Source organism: Caloenas nicobarica, chromosome 1 (genome assembly GCF_036013445.1).
Source record: "Caloenas nicobarica isolate bCalNic1 chromosome 1, bCalNic1.hap1, whole genome shotgun sequence".
In the NCBI taxonomy this organism is placed as follows: domain Eukaryota; kingdom Metazoa; phylum Chordata; class Aves; order Columbiformes; family Columbidae; genus Caloenas; species Caloenas nicobarica.
This window is the reverse complement of record NC_088245.1, coordinates 171,421,487-171,449,010: the sequence shown is the minus strand read 5'-3', so window position 1 is coordinate 171,449,010 and position 27,524 is coordinate 171,421,487. Positions and strand designations below refer to the sequence as shown.

The following is a 27,524-nucleotide window of genomic DNA, read 5'->3' as shown; positions in this document are numbered from 1 at the left end:
CTACTCTTCACAGTGTGCCCAAGTATCTCTGTTCCCCAGAACTGCTACTGATGATAAACTAGGAGGAGCTGTGGACTCCCTCAAGGGTAGAGAGGCGTTACAGGGAGATCTGGATAAACTAGAGAGCTGGACAATCACCAACCATATGAAATTTAGCAAGAGCAAGTGCCAGATTCTCCACCTAGGACAGGGCAGTCCTGGTTTTATGTACAAATTCAAGGACAAGAGGCTGGAAAGCAGCCCTGCAGAAAGCGTTCTGGGATATGGGTTGATGGCAAGTTGAACGTGAGCCAACAGTGTGCCCTGGCAGCCAAGAGGGCCACCCGTGTCCTGGGTGCATCAAGCCCAGCATTGCCAGCCGGGCAGGGGGGTGATTGTCCCACTCTGCTCTGCACTGGTGCGGCCTCACCTGGAGCGCTGTGTGCAGCTCTGGGCACCTCAGTATAGGAAGGACGTCGAACTACTAAAGCATGTGCAGAAGAGGGAGACCAAAATGGTGAAAGGCCTCAAGGGCAAAACTTACCAGGAGAGGCTGAGGTCACTTGTCTTATTCAGTTTGGAGAAGAGACGGCTGAGGGGTGACCTCAGCACAGTCTACAGCTTCCTCATGGCGGGAAGTGGAGGGAGAGGTGCTGATCTCCTCTCTCTTGTGACCAGTGACAGAATACAAGGAAATGGAATGAAGCTGAGTCAGAAGAAGTTCACATTGGACATTCAGAAAAGGTTCTTCACTGAGACGGTGGTCAGCAGAGAGTACACGCAGCCAGTGCAACTTGGTCTCTGTTTTGAAGTCAGATATAGACCTATTTCCCACACTAAAAATTGACATCTTAGTCTAGCATTTTACAAGCACATGCTCACTCAATACTTCTCCCCACGTATGTTCCAGCAGAACACAATGTATGGCGTTTCAGTCATCTTTCAGCATGCACTCTAACCGAAAATAAACCCAATATATTAGAACCTTCTAACACACTTTCATCAGGGTGGAGACTTGAATAAGTTGTAATTTGAGTACAGGAACAGTTTGGGCAAGCTCCAAGAGAAATTCTTCTGATGGTAAGACTAAGAACAACAATTCCCAGTTCCCTTGTTAAGAAGTGGTTGCTGAGCAAGAGTTCTGAAATGAATGGTAAAGGAATGGAAAACCTTCTCAACTCAAATGAAACCCCAGCACATCATTTTGGTAAAGAAGCTCCTTCCTTTGGTCCAGAGTCAAGGTCAACATTAAAATAAAACCAAACACCACACCAAGTACCAATCCATCCAGATTCATTGCAAGCCAGTGAGCACACAACCCATTAGGTGCTCAAGGCACACAGTAATCTCAGTTTTATTTCTCAGCTTTTTACTGTCAACTGTCGAGTTTAATATGCTTTCAGGCAGAGTGATCTAATATATTAAACTTTAACCACATAAACTCTATCCCTTGTACACCAGATGTCTGGAGGAAGGATATAGCTAAGCATTCAATATGCCTTTTTGGAAAAGAAAGTTAAATTTTGTTCTTTCTAGCCACTAGAAAGACAGAGGAAGGTAAAGCATACATTAAATGCATTCAATGGCTAATACTGACAGTAAAAGCTGAACTACAGAAATACAGAATCAATTACAGTTCTTCAAATGGACGGTGTAGCCTGGCATAAAGCTTGGAACGTTATGGCCTGCACATGCCTGTCAACACCCATCTATGACTACAAAGACTGAGTGGATAATCACTATTAACACCGCCTGGTGTTACTCACCTTCACACACAAGAGGCTATTCACACTAATACCTATGTGGTTTTAGGTCTAAATTAAGTGTCCAAATGTAGACTCTCTCAAGTAATATCAAATTATTGGATTAAACTGCTGAAATTCTTTCCTACGTTACAAATTGTTTGGCTTTCTTGTAGTGATATTAAGCAAAGCAGTGTCATGTTGAAGAGGGCGTAATCAAACCACAAGATCAGCTAGATTTGTGATTTCACGTCAGGTCTTCAACTGGAATGTGCCAGTTATCAGGAGACTGTTTTTTCAGTAAAATCTAATGCTTTTTTTTTTAGAGAAAAGTGAACAAAATGCAACTTAAAGGCACCTTAAATAAATATTCCCCTTTTTAGAAGAGAAATACATAGTCTCTTTTTTAGGAGAGGAAAAAAAAAACCACACACACAACAAACACAACCACCACCAACCTCCCTCCTCCTCCAAAAACCCAACCAAGCAAAACCACACACACCCCCCCAAAACCAAATCCAAACAACCACAAAAACAAAACAACAAAAAACACTTTCTGGACACTACTTCTATCCATGAAAGATGTGAATACCAGAGACTTCCTCAGGTTAGCCCTTCTTAATCAGACTGACCTATTTCAACTGCATCCTGGCAAGCAGTACTCTTCACTTATAATCTAGTTTGCTAGCTAAAAGGACACATCTCTTCCCAGACTTCAAAAAAACATCTCCGCCAGCAGAAACCAGTCTAAGTTAGCCGCTCCTGAAAACAGCTGATACTTTTTCCTCCCAAGTTACTTCTCCACAAGTTGACTGCAAAAACTGAGGGTGCCATTGTGCTTAGCTCAGACAAAACAATAACTTTATTCTGAAAACATTTTTCCCAAACAGAAAAACACGACACAGGGATAAATGAGCAATTTGTCCAAACCAGGAACCGGCCCTTCTCCCGAGCAAACATCCTTGCAGCTCTGTCTCTGGCCCACTGCACCTTAGATTTCCTCCTTCACAGTTGCACAACGGCACCCAGAAGAGAACAGCTGTAAAGCCATTGACACAGAGAGACAAACAGAAGGACACAAACACACACAGACTATTCACAGTCTTCTAGATAATCTTGCTGGTTATTCATCTGAAGATGGTCTGGAGCATACCTGACTGAGGGCAGACTTCAAGCCAGACACCCTAGAGATACCCCGTTACAAGCCACACTAGTGTCCAGAATACAAATGCTGTTACAAATGATCTGATGTCACTCGGCACTTACCTCCTTGTGGTTTTACTGCTGCAGTTCATTCCTGCCTGTTGGTAACAGTGTCCTCCTCCTCCTCTCAAGCTAGATGTACAGTGTAGAGTTCATAAAATTACTATTCTCAACATGCATGCGTACTAAATGAACTGCTACAGAAGAAAAATACCTTATAATCATTTCATCTTCAGTTAAGAACAATGCAAGACTATTTTCCCCAGTAAGAACTTCTATTCTCCCTGCACCCTTTTGCAAACCTTGGGGATTTTTTTCCCCACAACTAAAAACTAAAAAGATCCTTTTCATCTTTCATGTAAACAGTACTATTGAGAATGAGATTAGTACTTGAAGTGTAGAAAAATAAAAACCAGCCAGAGGCCATAGGGAAATGCAGCAATGACATTTATTGGAATTTCTCCAGGCATTACATGAAAAATCTTATAAAGGAAACAGAGGGTAACGCACATTCAGTGCATCTTCAAAAAAAAGAAGACGTCTCTGAATAACCGTGATTCTTCGCAATACGTACTACTGCAGTTCCTGGGATTGGGTTTGTATGTACACACCAGCTAAAACATATTTTGTACAAAACTGCAAAGAACTGCCTTTTCACTTGGCATTTCCCCATCTAATACAACACAACATTCTTGAAATATCTAGACAGAGTCCACTTGATTTTATACACAGTGTTAAAGACCTTTCACCCCAACTGTAAAAAGAAAGACTTAAGTAAATCAGTATCTTTAATCAAATAAAACACCATGGAAGTAAAAAACAATAACAACAAACCCAGGAGACCCCAAGCCCCTAAGTTCCACAGCAACGTGCAGCAAATCAGCATTGCTCTTCACTTTTACGTTAACATAAAGCATAATACTTAGAAAGCAGTGATATTATGTCCTTGCTTTCTAAATTGGACAATCTTATGCATAAAGACACTGCTGGATTTGGCACTTTGCTTAATTGTTTTTCTTACTAAAAAGAATAAGTGTTTCCTGAAATACAGTATAAATGGTAAAAGATAACATGACCCACTGTAACACTCAACAGTTCAGACATGCACTCCAAAACACATGTCTATTACACATTTGTCTAAGCCTGCTTAAAAATTCTACTCAAACTTTCAAATCTATATGCATCTTTTTATACCTTTATAAACATATTTTTTCCCTTGAAATGGTCAGAGCTTACCTCACCTTCTGCCCAGAACACAAAATCATGACTTTTGTTTTAAAAAGATGACCACAAAGCAGTATTAAAACAGGAATAACCTGGAAAGCATTATTAAAACTGCATCTGTACTTCGGAATCCCCTTTGAAATGTATACCCACTGTGTATGCGAAAACTGAAAGGTATATAATACTTGACACTTACTTGGTCCTCATGCTCAACATCCCATAACCTGCCTCAATTCTTTCTTCAAATAAAATTTAAGAACAGCTCTCTGGCTCCTGCTACGGCAAGACAAGGCTTCTTGCAGTATTTCTTTGGTTAAATGAGAACCTCTTGCACACGTAACTCTTATGACAGCAAGTCTCCTGCGGAAAATTAACATCAGAATCAATACCACCCCGCAGCCTCGCTTCCTTCCTCCTGTCATCATGACCAAGCCCAGGACAGGTGGAAGCAAACGGGCTGGGAAGTAGCAGTCGCCGTTAGCTCTTGCCTTTACAGGTGCTGCGAGTGTGTACAGATAGCTACTTCTTAGCTCTGAGTGATGGAGGCAGAGCTATGACATGATGCTTTTTGTTTCCAGTTCCAACTTGCGCGTGGAATTCTGCTGCTGACCGGTACAGCCCGGGCAGCGGATGGCACTAGAGCTCTTTCTGTACGAACCAAGTCATGAAAATTAACCTGCTTGTTGGTCTGTGCACACAATGTCAGTAGAATTAAAAGAGAGGCACGCATGAGCTCACACAGATTTTCCACAGAAGATGTGAAACATGCTGCTCTTTGGAGGGAAGATTACATTCTTTTTTTTTCTTCAAGTATTATTCAACATACATATATATAAAGATACGCTATCCTCACTTCACTGCAAGACAAGCATATCTAGAGTGAATCTGTAGATCAACATTATCTTGGCTTTGACTACCGAAATTTTTCTTTTCCTTTAGGTCAACTCTAAATATACATCAAATCATCAATATTACATATGAGAACCCTTTATTTTCCCCTTCTGATTTATTTACACAGTCATAAAAAAATTATGAGCTTGAATTTGCATACTGACATTTGAAGGCGCATTTGTAGCTGTAAGTGTCCCAGCACTAGTTTTGGATAATACCGTTGCCTATTGCTAATTTCTCTGAAAGCAGCATACTCATCTTTTCTTTCCCTTTTTTTTTTGGAAGAAATGCTGCCTAGAAAACTCTGGTTTATGGCTTACCCCTTATTTTATTTTATTATTTGGATTATAGTTTACTTCCTTTAGGAGCAGTTCACAGTCAGACAACGCTTCTGCTGGCAAATACTTCATCATCTGCTCAAGAGTCTTTTGATACGTTATCTTCTCCTGTTCCAGGGTCTGAATTACAGTCTTCATTTTGTTCTCTCGAGTCAAAATAGTCTCCAGGCTGGATTCCAGATTCTGAATTTTAGCATGAGCAACCTGTAAACAATAATATTATCTTTATAATAAATTGAGACATTCTGAGTAAGGGTTTTTTTGTGTTATGATATGCTATATGTTAAGGAAAGACCTTAATTACACAAATATTTCTAAAAGACACCTGTGTAGGCAGATGATACATGGAACGCCTACTGTGTATCATACACAGAATCTCCTTCTAGTGGCCAGATCAATCTGAAGGATTTGTGAAAGCTTGACAAGGTGAAGGAGACATGCAAGTTGCAGCAAGCAAGAAACAGTTGAGAGTAACAAGGAACTGGAACTCCAGGGAGCAAAAAAGAAATCAGCAGCTGGAGTGACACTGGAAGAGATGGCTTGTCTGACAGTGATGAAGCAATGGGAACCCTATGCAATAAAGTAAATTAGCACGATTGAGAGGTTAGAGGGAAAGAGAACCTCAGTGTTAAGGATAGAAGCAGACCGCTTTCCCTATTTTCCAATAAAAGACCTATAGCTTCCTCTGGGAAAAAAACCAAAACAAAACAACTGGCTGGTAATCAGAAGCCCTGGACCTCAGCAGTAGCAAATGTCTCTCTGTGGGAAGTGGGGGAAATTCTGACCATTCCTAGGAAAGGGCCCAAGCAGAGTAAGCAAGAAGTTATACAAACAAAGAGATGAAGAGGTTGAGGAACTGAGGAAGATGCATTGAAGTACAGCACTCTGGAAGAACAGAAGAGCTTTGACAGAGGCTTTCAAATCAGTCACTCCTAATTATTTTATGCCCTTGGTGCATTTTCAGAACAGAGGTAAAAGCCCAGGTACCAGTAAATAAATAAATAAATAGAAATAATAAGGTAAAAATAATAACAGTAAAAAAAAGCAAGTGATCCCTGTTTTCAATAACAAAAGAACACAGCACAGCACCCTCAGCCTATAAACACAAAAATAATGAGGACTTGATCTTTCCTTTCCTCCTTACTTGTATTTTCAGGTTTCACAAACTGAAGGTGCTCTTGAGCTCTTCCCAGTGCTTTTTTAAATTAACAAATTCAGTAAGAAATGGCCTGGTGATGCAAAAAGAAGAACTTGTCTTTCAGGCAAATGCAAGACAATACTTATTGAAACCTGAAATAAGTCTTGGCCAGGCTATGGTATAAAGGGCAAAATAGTGAAGGAGGAAAAGAAGACTTTTAAAGCATGACTTTATCAGGCAAAGTCTGGTGGGCACTCAGTTCTATTCAAGTCTGCTAGGAGAGATCACATTTCAAAAGTAGGCCTATGAGCTTCAACAGAAGAAAACAGAACCATACTGCCTACAAAAGTCTGCAGAAAGCAAGCCTACTGCACTACGGATTATTTCTTAAAATTTCCCAATAAGGAAGCAAAGAAATGAAGGGACAGCAAACTTGTTTTTCAGCAAGATGCACAAATTTTGCCAACAAATTTTATGGGACATAAGGGTAGAGATACTTTGAGAAAAAGAAATCCAAATCAAGAAGGAAAAGTCCAAGAAATGACAAAGGAGTTAAAAATATGCCTAATAGAAGTAAATCACTGTAATTGAGAGAACTGCTCAGCTGAATAAGATCTTGCAGTTAGGAGACCTCTCATTTACATTTAAAAAAGACACTCCTCTATTGGCTGAATCATAGAAATAACCTCTCCGTGGGTTTGTAGTCCTAAATCGTTTACCTGTAGCTTCTCCAACAAATCCATGTTTTGTCTCTTCAGATGACTGTTTACCCTCTCCAGCTTCTCCAGGGGTTCACCTTCATCACAGGGATTCACATTTTCCTGCAGCTCATCCTGAAGTACATGGTACTCTACTTCATAGGCATGGAGCTGTTTTGAAATATCCATCTCAAACACCTGCCATGAGAGAAAAAACAGGTTTTAACTACAATAGAGAGCACTTATTCCCATGAATGTTTGGTTAAGAGGCAACTCTGCTTGATTAATGTTTTTTCCTGTTCCTCTCAAAAAAGTATTTTAAGGGGAAGTCTACAATAAGAGCATTTTAGCATCTAGAGTTCTTACTGCAGCCACAATAAATCGTAAGACTTCAGAATAAATTGGATCATCACTTCTACAATTACCAACTACCATCTCTTACTATGAGATGTATCAGCAGAAAAGCCTTATTTAATCAAATGATTTTATAATATTCTTGCTCAGGAATATTAAGAAGTTCAAGAATAAATTTTTAAATTCAAGTCTCACCCACTTGTGATGGGAGCAGGATCACACAATGAGGAAGAATAATCCGGGAATCATCAGATCACCACTCAGAACTGGATCTCTTGACTCCAAGTGCCCATTTATAGACTTTTATAAAACACTCTTCATGGTTACAGTTTCCCTGTGTTCTGTCTCTGCGTGAAGATACACTATTTTCTTATTGGGATGCTTACGTGACAAAGCATTGTGAACGCTACAGAACTGAGCATCTAAGCAGTGATGGGACCATATGACCCTTATCTGTTTATTCATCCAGTCAAAGCCTCTCGGCTTCTGAAAGCTGCCAAATAGTTTAAGCTAGGGAGGGAAGGATCTCTACTGTGACATTAATTCTGTTCCTTGTTCTAGAGATCACAAACATTACACCAACAGAAGACACAAAAAGATACCCTAGCTAAACGAGTTCTGCATTACATCCACCGTTCTTCAGGTAATTCAAAAAACAAGGTAAAACTTTAAATTGCATATGGTGTTCAAGCTGGGCAAGTGCCATTTTCCTCTATGTAGCTACCCAGCCAATTCTTCATCTTTGTATCTTAGTCCTGCATAATGTCTACATTTTTCTTTCATAATCACAGAATGGTTGGGGTTGGAAGGGACCTCTAGAGATCACCTAGTCCAACCCACCTGCTAAAGCAGGTACAGCTAGAGTAGATTGCACAGGAATGTGTCTGCTATAAGAGGACAGTCCTGGGAATTACAATGCTGAGACAGCCAAATGACTCCACCTGTAGCCAGCCTAGGTAGGAACAATCCAATACAGGCAGTCCACACATGAATACAGATCCAAAAAGCTGCTGAAGGCGAGCAGGTGACCTTCCTCTCAGAGCTGAGCTGACCTGTGTACAATCACATCCACCTCCATTCAGACTACATAACCCATTTCTTTACTCAAACCCAGCTCTGCACAGAGCCACTTCTACCGTGCTCACCACAGCACGATTGCTCTGCAACCCACACAGACGACAGGACAAAGATTTAATTTCTATTTGTATCAAAAATACTGAGCTATCATCTCTATCGGCACCAGAATTAGTGAGTCGTGAAGCCAGACACTAAAGTGCACTTACAGGTTTACTGTGGCAATCACAATCAGTGCAATAAGTAATTAAGACTTAGATGTCATCTAAAAATGAATTCTTAACTGACAGCACCTAAACATTCAAGTGTTAACCAAGCCATTGGAATGCACCAGTGTTAACTGCACTCCTGCATATGGAGATGGCTTTCTAGAGCTCTTCAGTGATCTCTGAACTGCCACCTGAAGGGTGAAAACTGTTCGCATGTTCACAGTTCAGGTACCAGACTGAGACTCATTTTCAATTTGCAGCTTCAGCAGAGAAGAATAGGATGCAGAGAGATGAAGGTCCCAGCCACTGACAGTATTGCACAAGAACCTTGTTGCTTCTCCTATATCAGCATTGGTAATTCTTTTTCTCCCTTCTATCACAGAATCGTTTAGGTTGGAAAATACCTTTAAGATCATTGATTCCAACCATTAAAAAAGCCCTGCCAGGTCTACCTCTAAACTATGTCCCTACGAACCTCATCTACGCATATTTTAAATATTGCCATGGATGATGACTCAAATACTTCCCTGAGCAGCCTGTTCCAATGCCTGACAACCCTTTCCGTGAAGAAATTTTTTCCTAATGTCTAATCTAAATCTCCTCTGATGCAACTCGAGGCCATTTCCTCTTGTTCTATCACTTGTTACTTGGGAAAACAGACCAACCCCTTCCATGCTACAACCTCCTTTCAGATAGCTGTAGAGAGGGTTAAGGTTCTCCCTCAGCCTCCTTTTCTTGCCCATCGCCACAACGTTGTTGTGATACCACTGAAATAACACTACTGCAGTCCTACTTTCCCTTACCCGAAAAAGGCAAGGCAGGTATCAGTCCTGAGGAACTTTTACCTTTGGCAACAAGCACCTGCCAAATACACACCAGGTAAAAAGGTGAAGTTGCATGACGGCACCCTAGAAGTGATCCCCAGGAGGACAGAAACTGCCCACGCGACAGAACAGTGAAAGCTTGCTTGACCTTGATTTTAATACAGATCATGAAAAACAGGGCATCAATCTCCTAACTTCTAGGATTTTAAGTTGGAGGTGTCAGGAAAGTTCCTATGGGGATACCTGGCCCTGTGCAGCCAGAACTTCGAAAGGTCAGAAGGAGATGTTGCTGTGATGCTGCCTCTTCCCACTGTGGCAAGTTGTGCTTCCCATCATGAACTGCTGGTCTGTTCACCCACTAGCAGGGAGTAACAGTTGGGTTTAAGTTTGGAAAACAGGCTAGTTTTAAATTCCATGTCACCATTAGAAGGATATGAGCAAAGTCATGTTTTCCCAATACCTGGGGCACAAAAGAACGTTTGAACTAAATCTTCAGGCAGCAACTATGGTCTTGCTAAAATTGCAGTTCAGAACCCATTGAAATTAGCTTACAATATCCTGTTTCCATACAAGCTACTGGGAAGATGAACCCTTTGCATTTCAAACCAAAACGAACTTACTGAGAAGACTTTTACATATATGTTAGGCATGATATTTTTCCAAGTAAACCGAATGGAGGGGGGGGGGAAGAGAAAAACAACCTTACCTGGGTAATAATTTTTTCCATTTGAGGCTGAGTCATATCTGGAATAGTGGTTTTAAGAAAATCAACAATGTTCTCAAAACTCTCACATCCCATTATAGATGTTTCTTGACTGCTAAGGAGGCTCAGTGCTACTTTAAATATGACTTCTGTTCCTTGAAGAAAAATAATGTCTAAAAAATAAAATCACGAAAATATCTTGAAAATGAGAGCTAAAGTCATTAGATAAACATTATGTTTGCTGGGATGTTTTTCTTTTTAATCAATCATACTGCAGATGTATTCAGTTCAGGAGAAGTGCAATGTCTTATTTCAACATGACATGCACATAAAAGCATTTTCTGTCATCTTACAGATGTGAGAGAACATTAAAGAAAATATCGCATGCTTGTTATGTCTGTAACAGTTATCTGCAATAAGTATTTCATTACTGCCTACTGTATACTGTTAAGTAACTGCTAACTCTTTTTAAAGTGCATTTATGACTGAAAAACAATTGGGAAGTGGATCACAACACGATGTACTGACATTTTACTGTTTTCTACAGGCAGAAGCTAGACCTTAAAAAACGGTAATGGAGATGCCATAACCAATCATATTATTTTCAAAATCCATACTAGTGATCACACTGGCTATAATTTAAGCCCCAAACCCTTACTTTGAGGTATAACTATGTGGATAAGAAAGGCAAGTCCAGGCTCTGCAGGAGTCAGTAGACACAGACTGCACAGAAACTGGAAACTTGATCACAGTAACTGGAAACTTGGTCTCAGCAGCAGTGATGGACTTGCAGTTCATAGAATCACAGAATGTCCTGATTTGGAAGGGACCCACAAGGATCATCAAGTCCAACTCCTGTCCCTGCATATGACAACCCCACAGTTCACACCATGTGTCTGAGGGCCTTGTCCAGTCTCTTCTTGAACACTGTCAGGCTTGGGCCCGTGACACCTCCCTGGGGAGCCTGTTCCAGTGCCCCACCACCCGCTGGGTGACGAACCTTTTCCTAATGTCCAACCTAAACCTTCCCTGGCACATCTTCCTGACATTCCCTTGGGTTCTGTCATTGATTGCCAAAGAGAAGAGTTGGGTGCCTGTCCTTCCTCCTCCCCTTGTGAGGAAGCTGTAGACCATGTTGAGGTCTCCCCTCAGTCTCCTCCAGGCTGAACAAACCAAGTGACTTTAGCTGCTCCTTATACAGCTTCCCCTCCGAACCCTCCACCAACTCTGTAGCCCTCTTCTGGACACTCTCCAGTAGTCACTGAGATGAATGCAGCACACAAGCAGTTCAGATAAGCTTCTTGTGCTGCTGGCTCTGTCACACCACCAAGAGCAGCGCCGCACAACCACCTCGATTTCCGATCCTGACGCTGACAAGCTCATCCTTGGCCCTAACCCAGTGTCGCAGGGTAGCACCAGGACACTGGTGAGGCAGCCAGCTCACTCACACACAACTCCTACAAGTCTCCCTTCTCAAGTCTATGACACACATTCAAGCAGTATAAATATCTAATTTATGATGGGTAGACACTCAACCATCTGTTCCTAGTATGTGACAATGGCCCATAAGACACTGAGGATATGGGAATCTAAAGCATTAGGAAGTAAAACAACACGGTGACTTTTCAGTCTTAAAATCAGAACATGCCTTGCTCAGCTCATTTACAGAGAAATGAACACTGACCCTCCCCATCCTTAAAAAAATAGTTTTCCAAGCTCAAAGCCTACTGAAGTTAAAAAAAACCCCAAAAAACCAAAAAAACCACCACAAACAAAAACCAAGCACTTTATCTTTGAAAGCCAAATTAAAAAAAAAAAAATGCTTGAATACCCTGGAATTCAATAATCCCACTGGGAAAGAGATGCACTCATCATGTGCATATCACTGAAAACCAGATACACCAATCATTTGTTCACTCAAAGAGCACTCAGAACAAGTTTGCTGTAAAAGGAAAGAATTGTGTAATGGAGAAATCACTAAGCCAAAAAATAACCCAAAACCAAAACCCAATCAAACAAGGCCCTCTTCCCCCCAAACTACCACACCAAACAAACTAAAAACCCAGCACTCTCCAGTAATAAAACGTGAGATAGAAGTCAGATTGAATTTCTTAAGAAAATACAAAAGCTGCCATATGGAAACAGAAAAATCAAATGCAATTAGTTTTACATTAATAAATATTTTTTTAAATGCTATATTACTAGAGTTTTGATTAAGCTGGCAGTTCTTATTGACAATAAAAATAATACAAAACCAAGTACTCGACATGCCGATACTGTAAACACTACAGAGCACAATCAATATTTAAGCTTCTGTACTTCATGTTACCTGAAGAGGAAAGTACCACAAAAACACCTTTTAAATTGAGAAAGAGGCACAATAAGACTGGAAAACTCTTCAATATATATATACACGAATACCTGAAAAGACTTTAAGTTCCAGTTTACATGAATTTTTATTAGAAAACGAATTAGAATCAGTTATTCAGAAACACTTTCTTGAAAACCAATGCCTTCTCTTTTTTCAATTTGCAAGTTCAACAAGATGAACTTCTCTATACACATAGACTGAATGCTTGATGCATAAAATACATTTGCAACAACCTTCCTGCTGTTCACACTTCAGAAGTCTCTTGGCTAATAACAGCAGACACACTTAATTGCTCAAGTCTGATGTTTCAAATAATACATTTCACTTTTCCTCTTTGAAAGGGGGCCGATAACCCACTTTGAAGAACATTGCTACTTGCCACCCACACTAGTCACCCCAAATGTCCCTAGTATGTAGAAAACTACTCCCTGAGTGTTTCAAAACACAACAGACAACATTCTTCTGTTTATTATTGCAATAGAATAAACTTTCTTACCAAATACTCTGGCTACAAATCCTAATGGAAACTGAGATGCGAACAGTGTAAGAAACCACGGTGCAGCATAAAGACTGGGACTGATTTCATTTTCTTCAAGATGATTATACAGGTCTCTGTGATAATCATGAAGCAGCCTTGAGAGCTGATACATCTGAATCTACAGTGCATGATGGGGTTGGGGGGAAAGAAGTAGAGAAAGAAGTTCAGCTTTACTCAGTTTTCCAAACCATTCACATTTCACTCAAGGGAAATTAACTCCAGTACAGATGGCAACGTAAAATGAAGCTTAATTGTTGCCCAGGGCCTGGAGTGATATCTATTCATGTATAAACAACCCACCCCTAATGAATTAAAATCAACAGAGTAGTCAATAACAAAGAACAGTTTGACCCTGGTTCTTAATGATGTATCATTTCAGATTCATAGGCATAAGAAGAGAATATATTGATCTAACTCTATTGACAAAACCAGAACTTTCGGTCTCGCAGCACTGGAAGTAAAAGTATCTTTTGCAAGATGTCAACACTCTCCATTACAGAATTCAGCTAATTCTGGCTAATTTCACACATTTCAGCTTTTATCCTTTGAATCTTGCACACATTTTTGCTGCATTTAAAACTCCTGTGCTAGTCATCACTGTAGACAGCTGCTGTACCCACATAGTGCATTAGATACAGTGGGTCAATAGAGCTGTCCCACATACATATTTCCCAGCACACCTCCCACATGCCAGCGGTCCAGGGAAATTTAAGATACTGATGCAAAAAAGTGCTGCTATACAACCTGTAAAAGGTTGCAAGGCAAACTGGTTAAAAGTTGCTATTCATTGCTAACAATAGCACTCTACGGCAAATTATTTTCTTGCAATTTTGATAATTTTGCTATTTTATATTCCACAGTAAGCCGCTCATAGCACAAAGCAATGTTTCTCTCAGAAAGCAGAAGAAGCAGACATACATGGATTAGCTGTCGGGTCCAATTTTGCTGTCAACAAGTGCCTGATGCTTAAGGTGGATCCATTCCTCAATAAGGAAATGACTTAGTGGATTCAGCTACTTTCCTACTTTTGGTGGTCATGATTTTTTCCCTACCACAAACTGGCTGCACTTGAAACTGTCTTATCAGTCAGCAGAGTCCGCAAGCAGATCACTTCTCATTCAGACAAATTAGCTAAATTTGTGTGTGTCTTTAAGTTCTTCCTTTAATTGCCAAAGATACTAATTAAGCACAGTTTGGACAGCGTCAATAAAACACACATTTACATGTGAAATTAGAGGAGTACCATAGAGGCAGTAAACCAATTGGATCGGTTCATTATGAACTAAAGATCTAGATTATTACCTTTTCCAGACAACAATTAAAAATATAAGTCAAATAAGTTTTCATTATCCTAAAGAAACATCCAACGTATTTCTTCTATAGGACAGAAGCTAATTCTGCATATAAGCTTACTTTCTGTTTCAGTACTGTAAATGCAAAAGGATTTGCAAGTGGTCTGCTCCTGTTAAAAACTAAAGCAAAAACAGTTAGGCTTAACCAAGATCCTGTAAGCCATCTTTAATAGTCTAGTTTGTCTGGAGCAGAAAAAACTTGCACTTCTGTCTAGAACAGGATAACTGCCTAGGAGCAAACTGTGTGGAAAGAGGTAATTTCATTTAAAGGGCAAACTGTACTACAAGTGGTAAACCTTCTCAAACTTAAAAGGCATTTTTCCTAAGAGCTTCGGATGATGAAAGTTTCAGACTCATTTAAATAAAAAAGTGAAACCTGGACATTTGAATGCTCTCAAACCATCAGATGGTACTGAAAACCTACAACTGCAGTATGACATACAGACACTAAGAGAGCATCTTCTTGGGGGAAAAAAAAAAAAATCCCACAACCACACACTTATCCCACTTTGACACCCAGTGGTTCAAAACACATTTGCGGTGGGGGAAACGGGACAGGGAAGAGGCAAAATTATGCCCTTTATGGCTATTTACCCTTAATTCATCACAACAAACTTGTTATAGCATACTTACATCCAGAGTAAAACATCCTTCTTTATCATTTTTAGAATTAGCACATACGATTTCTTTAACTACAATCTGTTCTGTTGTTCTGGACATTTGCCAAATAAGCACCTAATTTGACTGACCATGAAAAGTGGACTGAAACTCCCTCTTAAGATTTTACTTAAGTGTCTGCCATGCAGAGAGCATGAGGAAAGAGACTTTTTTTAATCTGCCTCTTAGTTTTCTCTTTTTCCACTGTGGATTACAAACTTTAACACAGCTGAGGTATATCCCTTTATAATATTAGGGACTTATGGAATAACAACTTATTAATTCAGTGGACAGTTGCATCTCAAGGTCAAAGACTCATTAAACTTTAAACCTTGGAGTTTATACAGATCTGAAAGATTTCTGTTTCCTTCCTAAACAGGCTCGAGTATCTATAGCTAGCTATTAAAGACCAATAGTGCAGAGCGTGCATCATTTCATAAGCAAACTAAATGACTAAAAATTCATCTGTTCTCTTTCTGTGTTGGGGGTGATGGGGTAGAGAATGATGAGAGAAAAGGGGTACAAACGATGACGCGACACAGAGCAGCCCCAAGTACAAATGCCTGTGGAGTACACTGACTGGCCACTGGGTGCCACTATTGATTTGACTAGGAGTCACTAGAGAAAAATCTACATTTAAGTGCTTAAGGACTGCAGAAAAACAAAATCAAATTTATTTTTAAACTCTGTCTATACAGATGAAAGCATATTGGGGCTTGTTTGGCATAAGGGAGAGAGAGAAGTGAGGAAAGGAAAAGGAAGAGCAAAATAGCAGAGAAAGAGTTTCCAAACAGGAGATGATAGGGACGTGTGACAGGAAAAGCCTGCAAGTTCTGAACTTCTCTGTTTGCAAATTCAGAGTTGAAGAGGGGTTTGACAATAACACTTGCATGCATGTCATGACCTCCAGAACAGCACAACAAGCTTCAGAAGGCCCTGGAGAACAAGAGCAAGCTCTGAGATCTCAAAACTCATTTAAAACTCTGGTTTGCTTTAGGAGAAGGATGGACTTACCTGTAGTGACATCATGTCTGGCCTGTACTGCTTACGGAAGCCAAGGTCATACATGAGGAATTTCAGCATTTCAAAGGCCTGTTCCTCACTCATATGTAGAAGCAGCACTCCAGCTACAAAGCTTATACCTTGACAATAACCCACTTCTTTGTCCAGCAAAGAATATGCTTTCAGTAGATTGAAGAGTGACAGCTGTCCTGCTCCCAGGTGGGCAGAAAAGTAAGGATGTGTAGGGAACGTCCGTCCTGATGTGAAGAGAGAAGAGTAGTTGATATTCAGTTCTTCTCAAAAAAAAACCCAGATCCATCTGGCAACCAGCACTTCTCTCTTCTCATAGACCTTTACTCTTTGCTTTCACGTGCAGGTTCATTTTAGACAGATTGATCTGTATTTTACTGATTTTAGGCTGCATCCATTGAGCTCATTTCATATTCTAATCTGCACAGAATTTGCAGAGACAACTGCTTGATTTCTCTCCTCAGGCAGATGTAGAAGAGCACAAATACAAACAGCATAACCTAAGAAATCATTTGCTTAGAGGACGCTAAGTGGCAGACACAGAATGTATCCTGACAACACTGAAAGTGCGGCTGACACAGTAGCATCTATCTCCAGCAACAGCTTCCATTAAGATTGTTGTGTTTCTGCCCAAAGACACACGAAACAAGCCAGAAAAGTCTCCCAGCTACAAACAGACGTACCTAGATCTACAAGGATGGCGTGTTGTTGAGCAGTCAGTTGTTTCAGAAGTTCTTTGTAAGAGATGTCAGGAGGCTGCTGCTTGTTTGGCAGTCTGTGTCTGACTCGATGCTGCACAGCCAAAAACTGCCAAATTTCTCCCCGACGACTTTTTGGTACACCTGCGGGTCAGTCAAAAAAAAAAAAAAAAAACAAGAGGCCTAAAGAGGGGCATATTTTCAGTGCTATAACACAATAATTTAGTTTTTCATAATCTTTGCCTTTGGCAAAACCACCCTGGAGGATCCCTTACAAGCAGTGAGCTTCAGAAGTTGTCCACTCTGCAGTGTATTCCCTCAGTAGCCACGGTTTGTCCCACTAATTCATTACAAATTTAGGGTAATTACACTGAGTAGTACATTGGGCAACAACTGAGGTACACACATCACTTGTTTTGCCACCTCTGAGCTGTTAGTCTCCAGCAGGAAAAGATGCACAACTGCAAGCAGAACGCAGATTGTCCCGTTTAGAAAGGCTGAACTAAATTTAGAAGTGTAAAACATACAGTGTAAAACATCTCCTCTTCCCCCTCCCAAAGAGCTGCTCATGTCAGTCCATAGGTTCGTATAACAGAAAGATGTACAGACTACAGAAGGCTCACTTCGAACCTAAAAGCATTGATACTGCATACCAAAGGAAGGACACAGAACCACTCATATTGAAAGACAGCATTTCTCTCTAGTCAGCCAAGAACCTGTGAAAGCATGAACTAAATTAAAGTACTACTTCTGGTATTTCACATACATCCCCCTGACTTTGTAAACTGACCTTTGGAAGTCAAAATAAATTGTCAACTCTGCTAATACTTTCCAGGCAAATAATTACTTAACAAGAATACAAGTTAGATAAATCATATCCTTGTTCCCAACTCTGAATGTCAGTCCACTAGCAGAATATAGGGCAGCAATGCAAGTTGTTTGTTGGTTGTCTTCTGCAGATCACTAACAGGAACTGCCTTATTTCTACCACAATTTTCTCTGGTAGCAGTTTAAACTTCCCTTCTGTACCACTAGCAGGTTACACTGAAATGTTATTTTTCAGCATCTGTAATACAGACATGAGATTCTATGGAGGAGAGCACAGTGGTGCAGTCAGACCAGATCCATAGGCCCTCTGGCCTACAGCTATGCCATAGAAGACCTACTTCAAGCCAAAATCCCCAGCCTTTCACTTGAGGAAACAAAATACAAAAAGACCATAGTCCAGACTCCATAAAATGTGGTCCTTTTGACTCTCTGAAACTTGGTTGTGATTCCCCTAGGTTTTGGGTACAGTTCACATTAGACATTTTGGTCCTGTCTTCTCAGTGAGTAATTCAAATCAGAGCATGTGAAACTCTGAGTCAACTGGATAGGAACCACAGACCAGAAACCAGAAGGTCACAGTGTCAGCTGCAGAAGCTCCAAGTTCAGTCTTCAATGCAATAATACATAGGCACAAGATGCTTCTTTCAGAAGTATGATTATAGATGTTTGCTGACATGGTAACCTGTAGGCACAGCAGAACCTGTTTTCTGTTTGGCAGCAGAAGGTGGATACATTTGCAAAAAGAAGGTCATTTTCTCATTATTTTGTGCTACTGGAAAAAGTGTATTGCTGGCAGTTTTCCTTCAGTATCAAAAGGCAACCTTGCAAAAAAACCAAACAAAAAACTTCAGACTTCAGAGTTAAAAGACATCCCACATGCATACCTTCTTTCAAAGTGGAATGAATATCTTCCATGTCACATCGGATTTTGGCTCTGCAGTTCAGTAACTTCTTATCCCAAACATTTATGACATCTTTCTGACATGTACCAACTTCATCATAGTCCAGTTTGACTTTTCTTGATTGGAGCTCATCCCTGCTTGCTAGAGCACAGAAGACAAAGGAAGAACAGATGAAAAACCAGAACATCAGAAAACTGGAAGAAACATCAAATAACCAAAACCCATTCAGGTTACATATATCTTCCTGATAACCTGACCAGGGATAAATATACCTTCTACAATTCATCAGAGATGAGGCCAGTCTTTTGTCATAAGATGCTGCAGGTAACAATCTAACATCTGTCACTGGGCCATGAACATTAGTAATTCATGAAATACATGAAAACATTTTTTTAAGGCTTGACACAAGAAGAAAAAACCACTCAAGTACAGTCAACTTCACCTCATCTGCTGCTTCTTTCAACTGCAAAAACACCTTTGATCATTTTTCTCTTGTTTATATTTAAGATTACAATTGTTTTAGTATGGGAAGTCCCAAACATATGAATGCTTATATTAGAGATTTAGGCAAGCAAGCTAGGCAAGTCTTCTAAACTGAAGTCTGTCACACTGGTCCCAGTTTTCACATGTCCCTTAGGAGAGTCATAAGAGCTCTTGGCACTGCTACCTGGCATCATCAGGCCAACTAGAATTAAACAGAATGAACTATCGTGAACCATATCCAGAAAGGCACATTTGTGCTGAAGCACAGAACTCATGTGGCCATATACTTAAAGAATTAGCTGCATAAGACTACCTGGCATAAGACATTTATTCCAGAGGACTCACTATTTCTGAAATAAAGCTGCAGAGTTACTCTGGAATTTCATGGAGGAGCAGTTTTCATTTCCATTACTGAGAAATTAACTGTCGTTGTTTTATTATACACAATATACATGCAGAAAACCACTCAGATTCCCAAACTACTGGTTTAAAAAAAACCTGGAAGTGAGACCTTCATGTGTTTCAATTTACAGAGATAGGTTTAATTATCATTGGACTGAACTGTACATTCAACAACATGATCTCTGAAAACTACAATTGAGTTTATCCCAAATTTGTCTTGATTCATGTGCAGTACTTGTTCCTTGCAGGAGACTCGTTCCTCTTACAGATGTACTGCCCACCCCACCATCATTTCTAGGTGAAAGAAAACTCTCACATTACTACACAAACTACAAAACAAGACAATCAGGTCCTTTGTCTGATCAGCACACTTTGGTTACAGTCCATATTGGATGAATCCAGAAGATCATTGCCTAGCCCACTCCAAAAATGTAGGTGGCATTTTTTTTTTCATTTCCAAAAGCTGTATGTTACACCAGTGAAATCATATCTATTCAAGACTACAGGGGGGCTTGCAGAAGCAACATTATGCAAGGCGCAGTACACTTTCACAAAAACAGGAATGTGATCTTACCACAAGAATTTGCAGTCTAACTGGGGCAATTTTAAATGCTACTCTGTTGCTGTACGATTTCATTTGAGAATGCTCATTCTCATAAAACAGTATGTGACAGATTCAAGATGACAGTAACGTACTTCAGTGTGACAACAAACTCCAGAATTATGTGCACGGGTTATCACTCACTGAACGGTACTTTGGCTCTGCAGTTAACCCTAGTGAAAGTCAGCATCTTGCCTGTCCATGGTACTTGTCCTACCTCCTGTGCCAACCTTGGCTCCTTGCAAACATCCTTACTAATGTTCTTCCTAATCACTGCTAGGTGGCCTGTTACTTTTTGTAGTTCTTGTATTTCTAGGTGATCTACTGGAAAAAGGAGCTTTTAGCTGCTCATAAAAGAAAAAAAAAAAAAAAAAAGGTTTGTGCAATTGACAGAACTTACCTTCTGTAAAACAAAGAGCTAATAGATTTCAAGTCTCCTCGACAGCAAAAGAACAGGAAAAGAGGTTCTATTAATATTTTGTAAATAGATTTTAAAAAATAAAAAAATAAAAATCAATCAACAAAACATTAACGGAGAACCACTGAAAACAATTCCACAGCAATTTCAGTCTCAAACCAGTCATATACAGCTGAATAAATTAACAGGTAGGAACATGACTTCAAGCACAGAAATGGCAGTATTTCTGTAATATTTCCCATTCCTGACATCTATATTTAATTGTAGGCTAGAATGCCAAGCACTGCCCAAACCAGCGCTTGTTTGGAATGTATCAGCTCTGTGTATGTCCTGTCCATAAAATGGCCCACATTACAGCAGCCCACAGGAAGGATGCCTAGAGATAGGTGTTAAGACAGTTTACTTTTCACTCTTTGAAAATAAGATGATAAATACCAGCTAGCCAGAGCACCAATTTCACTAGCAGTACTTACAAACCTCCATACAAGAAAGGAGACGTGCTCCTTGGAGCACGAACCTAGATGTAGGCTGGCAGACAAGTTCCAGTTTGGAGTCTTGACTGCTGATGCTCCTGTTTTCATCACAAATGATCAGGCAGGAAGAATTTGCTTTCTACAAGTCTCTTACAGAATGGAAATATCTTGTAACTGAATCTTAAGGAACTGGACTGATTTAACGACTGCATCTGGATTATTGTGTTCAGTTCTGGGCCCCTCAGTTCCAGAAGGATAGGGAACTGCTGGAGAGAGTCAAGTGCAGGGCCACAAAGATGATTAAGGGAGTGGAGCATCTCCCTTATGAGGAAAGGCTGAGGGAGCTGAGTCTTTTTAGCTTGGAGAAGAGGAGACTGAGGGGTGACTTCATTAACATTTATAAATATATAAAGGGTGAGTGTCACGAGGATGGAGTCAGGCTCTTCTCAGTGACAACCAATTATAGGACAAGGGGTAATGGGTGCAAACTGGAACACAGGAGGTTCCACTTAAATTTGAGAAGAAACTTCTTCTCAGTGAGGGTGATGGAGCACTGGAACATGCTGCCCAGGGAGGTTGTTGAGTCTCCTTCTCTGGAGATATTAAAAATCTGCCTGGATACATTCCTGTGCAGCCTCATCCAGGTGTTCCTGCTGTGGCGGGGCGATTGGACTAGATGATCTTTTGAGGTCCCTTCCAATCCCTAACATTCTGTGATTCTGTGAACAGTTTTCAATACCTCCAGCCACACAGGTGGGTACAGAAAAGAGTTTGTCCCTCAGCAGCTCATACTACCAGAGGGAATAACATGAAATTGGTCACTGCAGCAGATGTCCAGATTTCCCACTCCACAACAGCAGACTAACCGTTTGCTAAAACAATAAATGAATATTTTGGCTGAAGTTAAAACACACTTCTCTGTAGGTGTTCCCTATGAATCTAGGAGTTTCCACAGAAGTGTGTGCCAAAAGGGAGACAAACTGTGGAGAGGGTGCACAGAGAAATGTATAGGAAATACATTCAATGATGTACTGTTGTAGGGACGTGGAAGGACTTCTGTCCTGCTGTTTTCTTTCCTCTCCCTGCCTTCTCAGTAAGCACCACTAAAGAAGGAAAAAGAGTTCACTGACCTTAATAAGATCAATATGGTTTTTTGAAGAATCGGACTACCATATAATGAGGTTATACACCATACAGAAGAAGATGAGGGCAGCAATTGTAAAGACGACGTGAAATTTTCAACTTGCGCTGAAAGCTACTAGTCTATTATACTGAAGAATTTCTATATGCTAGGATAGACATTGCATCCTATCTTTTATTTGTGTGCGAGTCTTGACCAGCCATAATAAAATATCTTCGCCAAAAGCTCAGGCAGCTGACAAGTCAGCACGGCCACGTTCAGATCCCTCACTAAGAGCACTCAATTTTCAGCGTACATTGCTCATCTTCCAAAATAAGAACTGTCTGACATACCTCAAGAACCAGTTGCTCAAAAATCATACTTGGATTCAAATATTTATAAATTATCACTGTGATATGTTTAAGGAAGGACAGGAAGCCTGGACAGAAGGACTGAAAGGAGATTTAGAGGGTTGACCATGCCTAAGTGTTCACACGGCAACTGTTGTGGTTCCACGTTAGAATTCCTAGACTAGAATACAGACTGCAGCAGGCTTTGTCTGACATGCACTAAAAAAGGAAAAGTAATCACTTTCTCATTTTCCTAAGGCAACTCATTAGAAGTTGGCAGCTGGACAGAGAACCTGGCAGACTGGGAGATGTTACTGAGTGAGCACATTTTTTTCTAGCACTGTTAACCAAAACGTTACAGCATCACATCTCTGTTTGAGGTGCCCAACACAGTACAGTTTTCAGCTTCAGGCAGCAGAATACGTAGTAGATTTTAGGTGTATTTTCTAAATAGCTAACCTTCCAGCTTCTGGTTTTCTTTTTCCATTCGAAGTAACAGAATTTGTTGATGAATAGCTTTTCTCCACAGACTTTGTAGTTCTTCCGAGTTTTTCCTCTCTCCAGTTTTATCTGGACCATCCTCATTCTGCAATACCAGCACAAGAGGGTCCTCCTCCAAGGGTGGAGCAAGAGGAGATAATGGTAACAATTCACTTCCATCATGACCATCTGCAAAGAATCAGAAAGATATTACAGGAAACTCAGACTGTTTGACATATTATGAAAATCTAAGTCACAGCAGAACAAAAATAGCCATCTTCCACATTCAGCAGTGAGGTGCTGATTCCAAAGACAGAAAAATGCAGTTCAATAGCAGAGAATTATTTTTAAATAAAGTGTTTTACTTAAATAGTTATATTTAAATGAAATCAAGTTAAATAAAGGATCACCCAGTATTTCAACACTTTCCCCCGCTAGCTCCTCTAAAATTACAAAGAGACGTTTATTCATAAAGACTCTTTTACAGCTGAGCTTGTTTACTACTGTGATTTACCCAAGGCTCTGTACTAAAAGCAACTTTTTCCATCTGCTGAGCTGCACTATAGGCAATGCTATAGCACTTTATGGTCACTAAATTTTAGAGTTGGTCCCATGGTTGTGAATTCTGCCAATGAGACTATATCAACATAGCAGGATTACAGATATTTCAGAGGTTTCTACCTTAAATCACCTAAAGCTACAAGAATTGTTAACACACTCAACTGGTGCTATGTGCAGTACATGGACAAGCCAGAAAAAATTCCATTTTCTGCAAACAGTGCTATTATGTAAGCAGGCTAGGGTAAAAAAATGCTAGATGTTAAAACGGATATCTTTGTCAGCAAGAGGCAGTTCTTCGTTTCCCTGCTTCCAGTGCAGCCACAGCAGATTGCAATTAATTTTATTTTGATGACAGAATCCTCTGTTCAAAGCAACAAAGACCTAAAGCTAACCAAGCGCAACTGTTCTCTAGTGAGGTTCTAGCAAGAAAATTATATCAAGTTGACTTCTCCCTTTCATATTTTCACATGTTGCAATTCACTATAGTAATAACTAGTCAGTAACAACTGCTTGTTTATTTTCTTTAAAAGCACACACAGACCTGGATGCTGCATCTTGGAAGGAGATTTATTCATAGGTGAAGCTACCTGCAGGAATATTCTCCGCCGCCAGGAGATGCGGCGAGGTGTGAGTGTGGCACCCGCAGCATTTAAAGATTCGCTGCTGCAGACGGTTGATGTTCTTTTCTTTCCCTCCCCGTCACTGAAGGAAAGAAAAAGCAGATGGGGTGATCAAAGTCAGTCATCTTCAGAGGAGGGGAAATAAAACCACCTTTATTAAGTCTGTCTAATGTACAACCAAACCCACAGGAGCATTTGCTGGGAAGCTTTAGAAGGCAAAGTGTGCTGTGTGTGAGCTTCGCCTTGAACACAGAAGTGCCCAGTTGTTTTCTGGTAACGAAGTGCTGTGCAACTTGCACTACTTGCCCCCAGGAAGAATTCATAGCATTCGTAAAGTGCTCAGCTGGAAGCTCAGAATAAAAGCTAAACTTCCTGAAAAGCTAAGAGAAAAACATAGTAATATTTAGCCCCTAAAACAGAGAGCAATGGGGTTTGCTTTGCCATATATTAGCCTTACAGACGTGATCTGATGCAAAAAAACACAGATGTTGCTCTGGCAGAGCACAATGCTCCACTTAATGCCATTTTAAATGGCATGATGAGCTCACAGGTGAATATTTCATTGGAGGCAGTATTCTGGACTTCTTACAGAGCCTCTTTCCTGTGCTTCAAGAAGTAGACACCTTACTTGCACAAATGGGGCCAAACATCCTCATGTTTCATAGGCGTCTTCAGCTGAAGGAACGGAGCCTTCAGAAACAGAGGGTAGGCTCAGTTCCTACCACAATGATCTCAAGGAGTTGATCTCCTCCCCAGTCACCACATATATTTAAATAATAATAATAATAACAGTAATAGTAGTAATAATAATAATAATAACCAATGTAATAACACAATGCAATAACCATATTAAAATAATATAAATTATAAATAATATATTAATGTAATAATAAGTATATTTACACAGTAACTTTAATAGTAGCTTATATTGCTGGAAGAGGTGAGGAGAGGATATAGGGAAGCATTGCCGGGAGGTCATTTTAAAAGGACACCAAGCAGATCTCTTTACTGACTACTGCCAGAGGTAAGGACATTTAGCTTTCAGAAGTACTTGAGCCACTTTCAGAAATATTTCAGCATTTTGTATTTAACAGTAAAGCAGGTGCACAGATCTCGTATAGCAAAGGGTACATTGATTATCTGCCAAAAATCCTTCCATGCAATGTCAACAGCGTGACACACAACTATAAGCTTCTTGGGAAGACAAAATTGAATTCGGGGAACTGTGTATACAGCTTCGTCTTCATCACAGGGAAAACCGTTATATTAACACAGCAGTATCTATGCTCAAACCTTCATCCTGTGAAGAATTTCCATGCTACAGCACAAAGTCTGTAAAAAGAGTTAGATGAAAGGAAAGCCCAGCATGTTAAGCGTTCACTATGTTTGTGGCAGTAAGTTAGTTACAGATGATCGCAGTTTGCCAGCTGCGGTTGGTCCCCCCACATTTGGCTTGCACAAAAATATGAAATCTGCAAGGCAGACAGACTAAAACTTATTGAAGTTTCAGCTAAACCACCTCAACCAGCACATTTCATATCATATACTCTGTGCTGAATGACAATCCACTGAGCCAGAATTAGCCTTTTTGGTGATCAAAGCTGTCCCTGTGATAACGTTTTACAACAGCTCCCTGACATCTGTAAACCTCAGCGAGCAAACTGGACTCACCATCTTACACAGGTATCAGACCCTGCTTCCATATCCTGGCAGAGAAATAATCATGTATTCACATGCACCTACCCAGCATTATGCAGCAGCCCTGCTCTCCTCTAAGAACAGCACTATGGGCTGGGAGCCCTGGATAACAGATAGTCTGAATTATTCTCTACTCTTGATTTAGTTTCTACAGTGCCTCAAGTTTCCTATGCGTCAAACTATTAGTAAGTGGCCTCAGAGCCCCACGCTGCACTAACCAAAACAGCAACAGAAAACCCTGTGATAATCTTTGGCTAATTCTAAAACAGCCTTGGGTGATGGGGTAACCACTGCTTGTGCTAGCTAAAGATAGACTACAAACCTAATTTTGATTCTAGAAGTGCTGTCTTCCAAAGGTATTTCAGCTCAACTCTTCGAAATAAGGTATTGAGTTTGGCTATATTAAACATTATAACTCATGTTTCTATAAATAAGGTGGTGAAACAACTACTTCCTATTTCAAGTCTTACATATCACATGCTAGAACACAAAAACTGAGTCATTCCAGGGCTTACTAAATAGGAGCTATGTAACAAGGGAATGAAAACTTCCTTTCTATTGCTATGTAAAAAAAAAAAAAAAATCTACATTCAGCTACTGTGCCCCTAAACATGCAGACAGTCCAAGGAATAGTATTCAATTTACAGTAGTAAAATTTACAGGAAAATCAGAATAAGAAGGTGGATATTTTAGTCTATGAAACAAAACTGTTTACATCATTTGAGTCTCAGAGTTCATGGTGGGATGGATTAGTCACACGTGCTGTATCGTGAAGTGTGCAAATCACACAGTTCTGAGGACCTGCATTTCTGTTATTAAACCCTCCCTTCCAAAATTCCCCTGGCATTTTAATCAACTAACATTAATCATCTCCTTTTTCAAAGAGCTGTTTGGCAAGCAATTCAAGGAAAACTTTTGAAAGTCTCATGTGCACAATTTGCCATATTCAATGGAAGGCAAGGGCACCTGTGAAAACACTGAGATTTAGGAAAAGGAAGCTAGAAAGGGAGAAAGGAAAGCCTCCTCAGTTCAAGAAAGACAGACAAGTCCTAGTTTAACATCAGATCTGAAGGTGCGAAACAATACCTACAGAGTAAAAGCAGGAAGAGTAAGATGGTAGCGCCTCCTATCCTGTGACGGAATGGTTGAGAAGGTTGGTGCGAAAAACAGATGAGTTAACTCAGTTACATATTCCCCACCTTGAAACAAGAGTTGCACAATATTTACTCCTTAGACTTGACCATCCCTCATATCTAAACTTAACCGGCTGGCTTCACTCTTGCTCATATTTGCAAGATTACTTCAGGTTTTAATGCAGCTGTGAATTTTAGCAGCCAAGCAGGCATGTGCTCTGCTCAGACAGGCCAGCAACACCTCATACAGTTCCTCTGAACAGGGTGGGGGTAAAGGGAAAAAAAAAAAAAAAAAAAAAAAGTCTATCTGGTCATTAGCTATCAGCTTCCTGCAAAATGAAGATGTTTATTACTGTGAGTGGAAAGACTAAGAGAAAACAAAAATTTCTTAAATGGAGTTCAGTCATTGCTACTGAAAAACAGAGCAGCA

General features: G+C 40.1%; 1 protein-coding gene across 1 annotated transcript in view; it reads right to left on the bottom strand.

The window, feature by feature from the left end:
* Nucleotides 1–3,354: 3,354 nt before the first annotated feature.
* The window catches only part of TBC1D4 (TBC1 domain family member 4), a 111,182-nt gene continuing 87,012 nt past the window's right edge, over nucleotides 3,355–27,524 (bottom strand). Inside the window, exons 12-20 of the mRNA XM_065631485.1 lie at nucleotides 24,185–24,345; nucleotides 23,062–23,271; nucleotides 18,738–18,896; nucleotides 17,011–17,169; nucleotides 16,310–16,554; nucleotides 13,245–13,404; nucleotides 10,381–10,550; nucleotides 7,235–7,411; nucleotides 3,355–5,581 (exon numbers count right to left, since the gene is read on the bottom strand). Of these exons, the coding sequence (XP_065487557.1) occupies nucleotides 5,363–5,581; nucleotides 7,235–7,411; nucleotides 10,381–10,550; nucleotides 13,245–13,404; nucleotides 16,310–16,554; nucleotides 17,011–17,169; nucleotides 18,738–18,896; nucleotides 23,062–23,271; nucleotides 24,185–24,345 (1,660 nt within the window). The 3' untranslated portion in view covers nucleotides 3,355–5,362. The remainder of the gene's footprint in view (nucleotides 5,582–7,234; nucleotides 7,412–10,380; nucleotides 10,551–13,244; nucleotides 13,405–16,309; nucleotides 16,555–17,010; nucleotides 17,170–18,737; nucleotides 18,897–23,061; nucleotides 23,272–24,184; nucleotides 24,346–27,524) is intronic.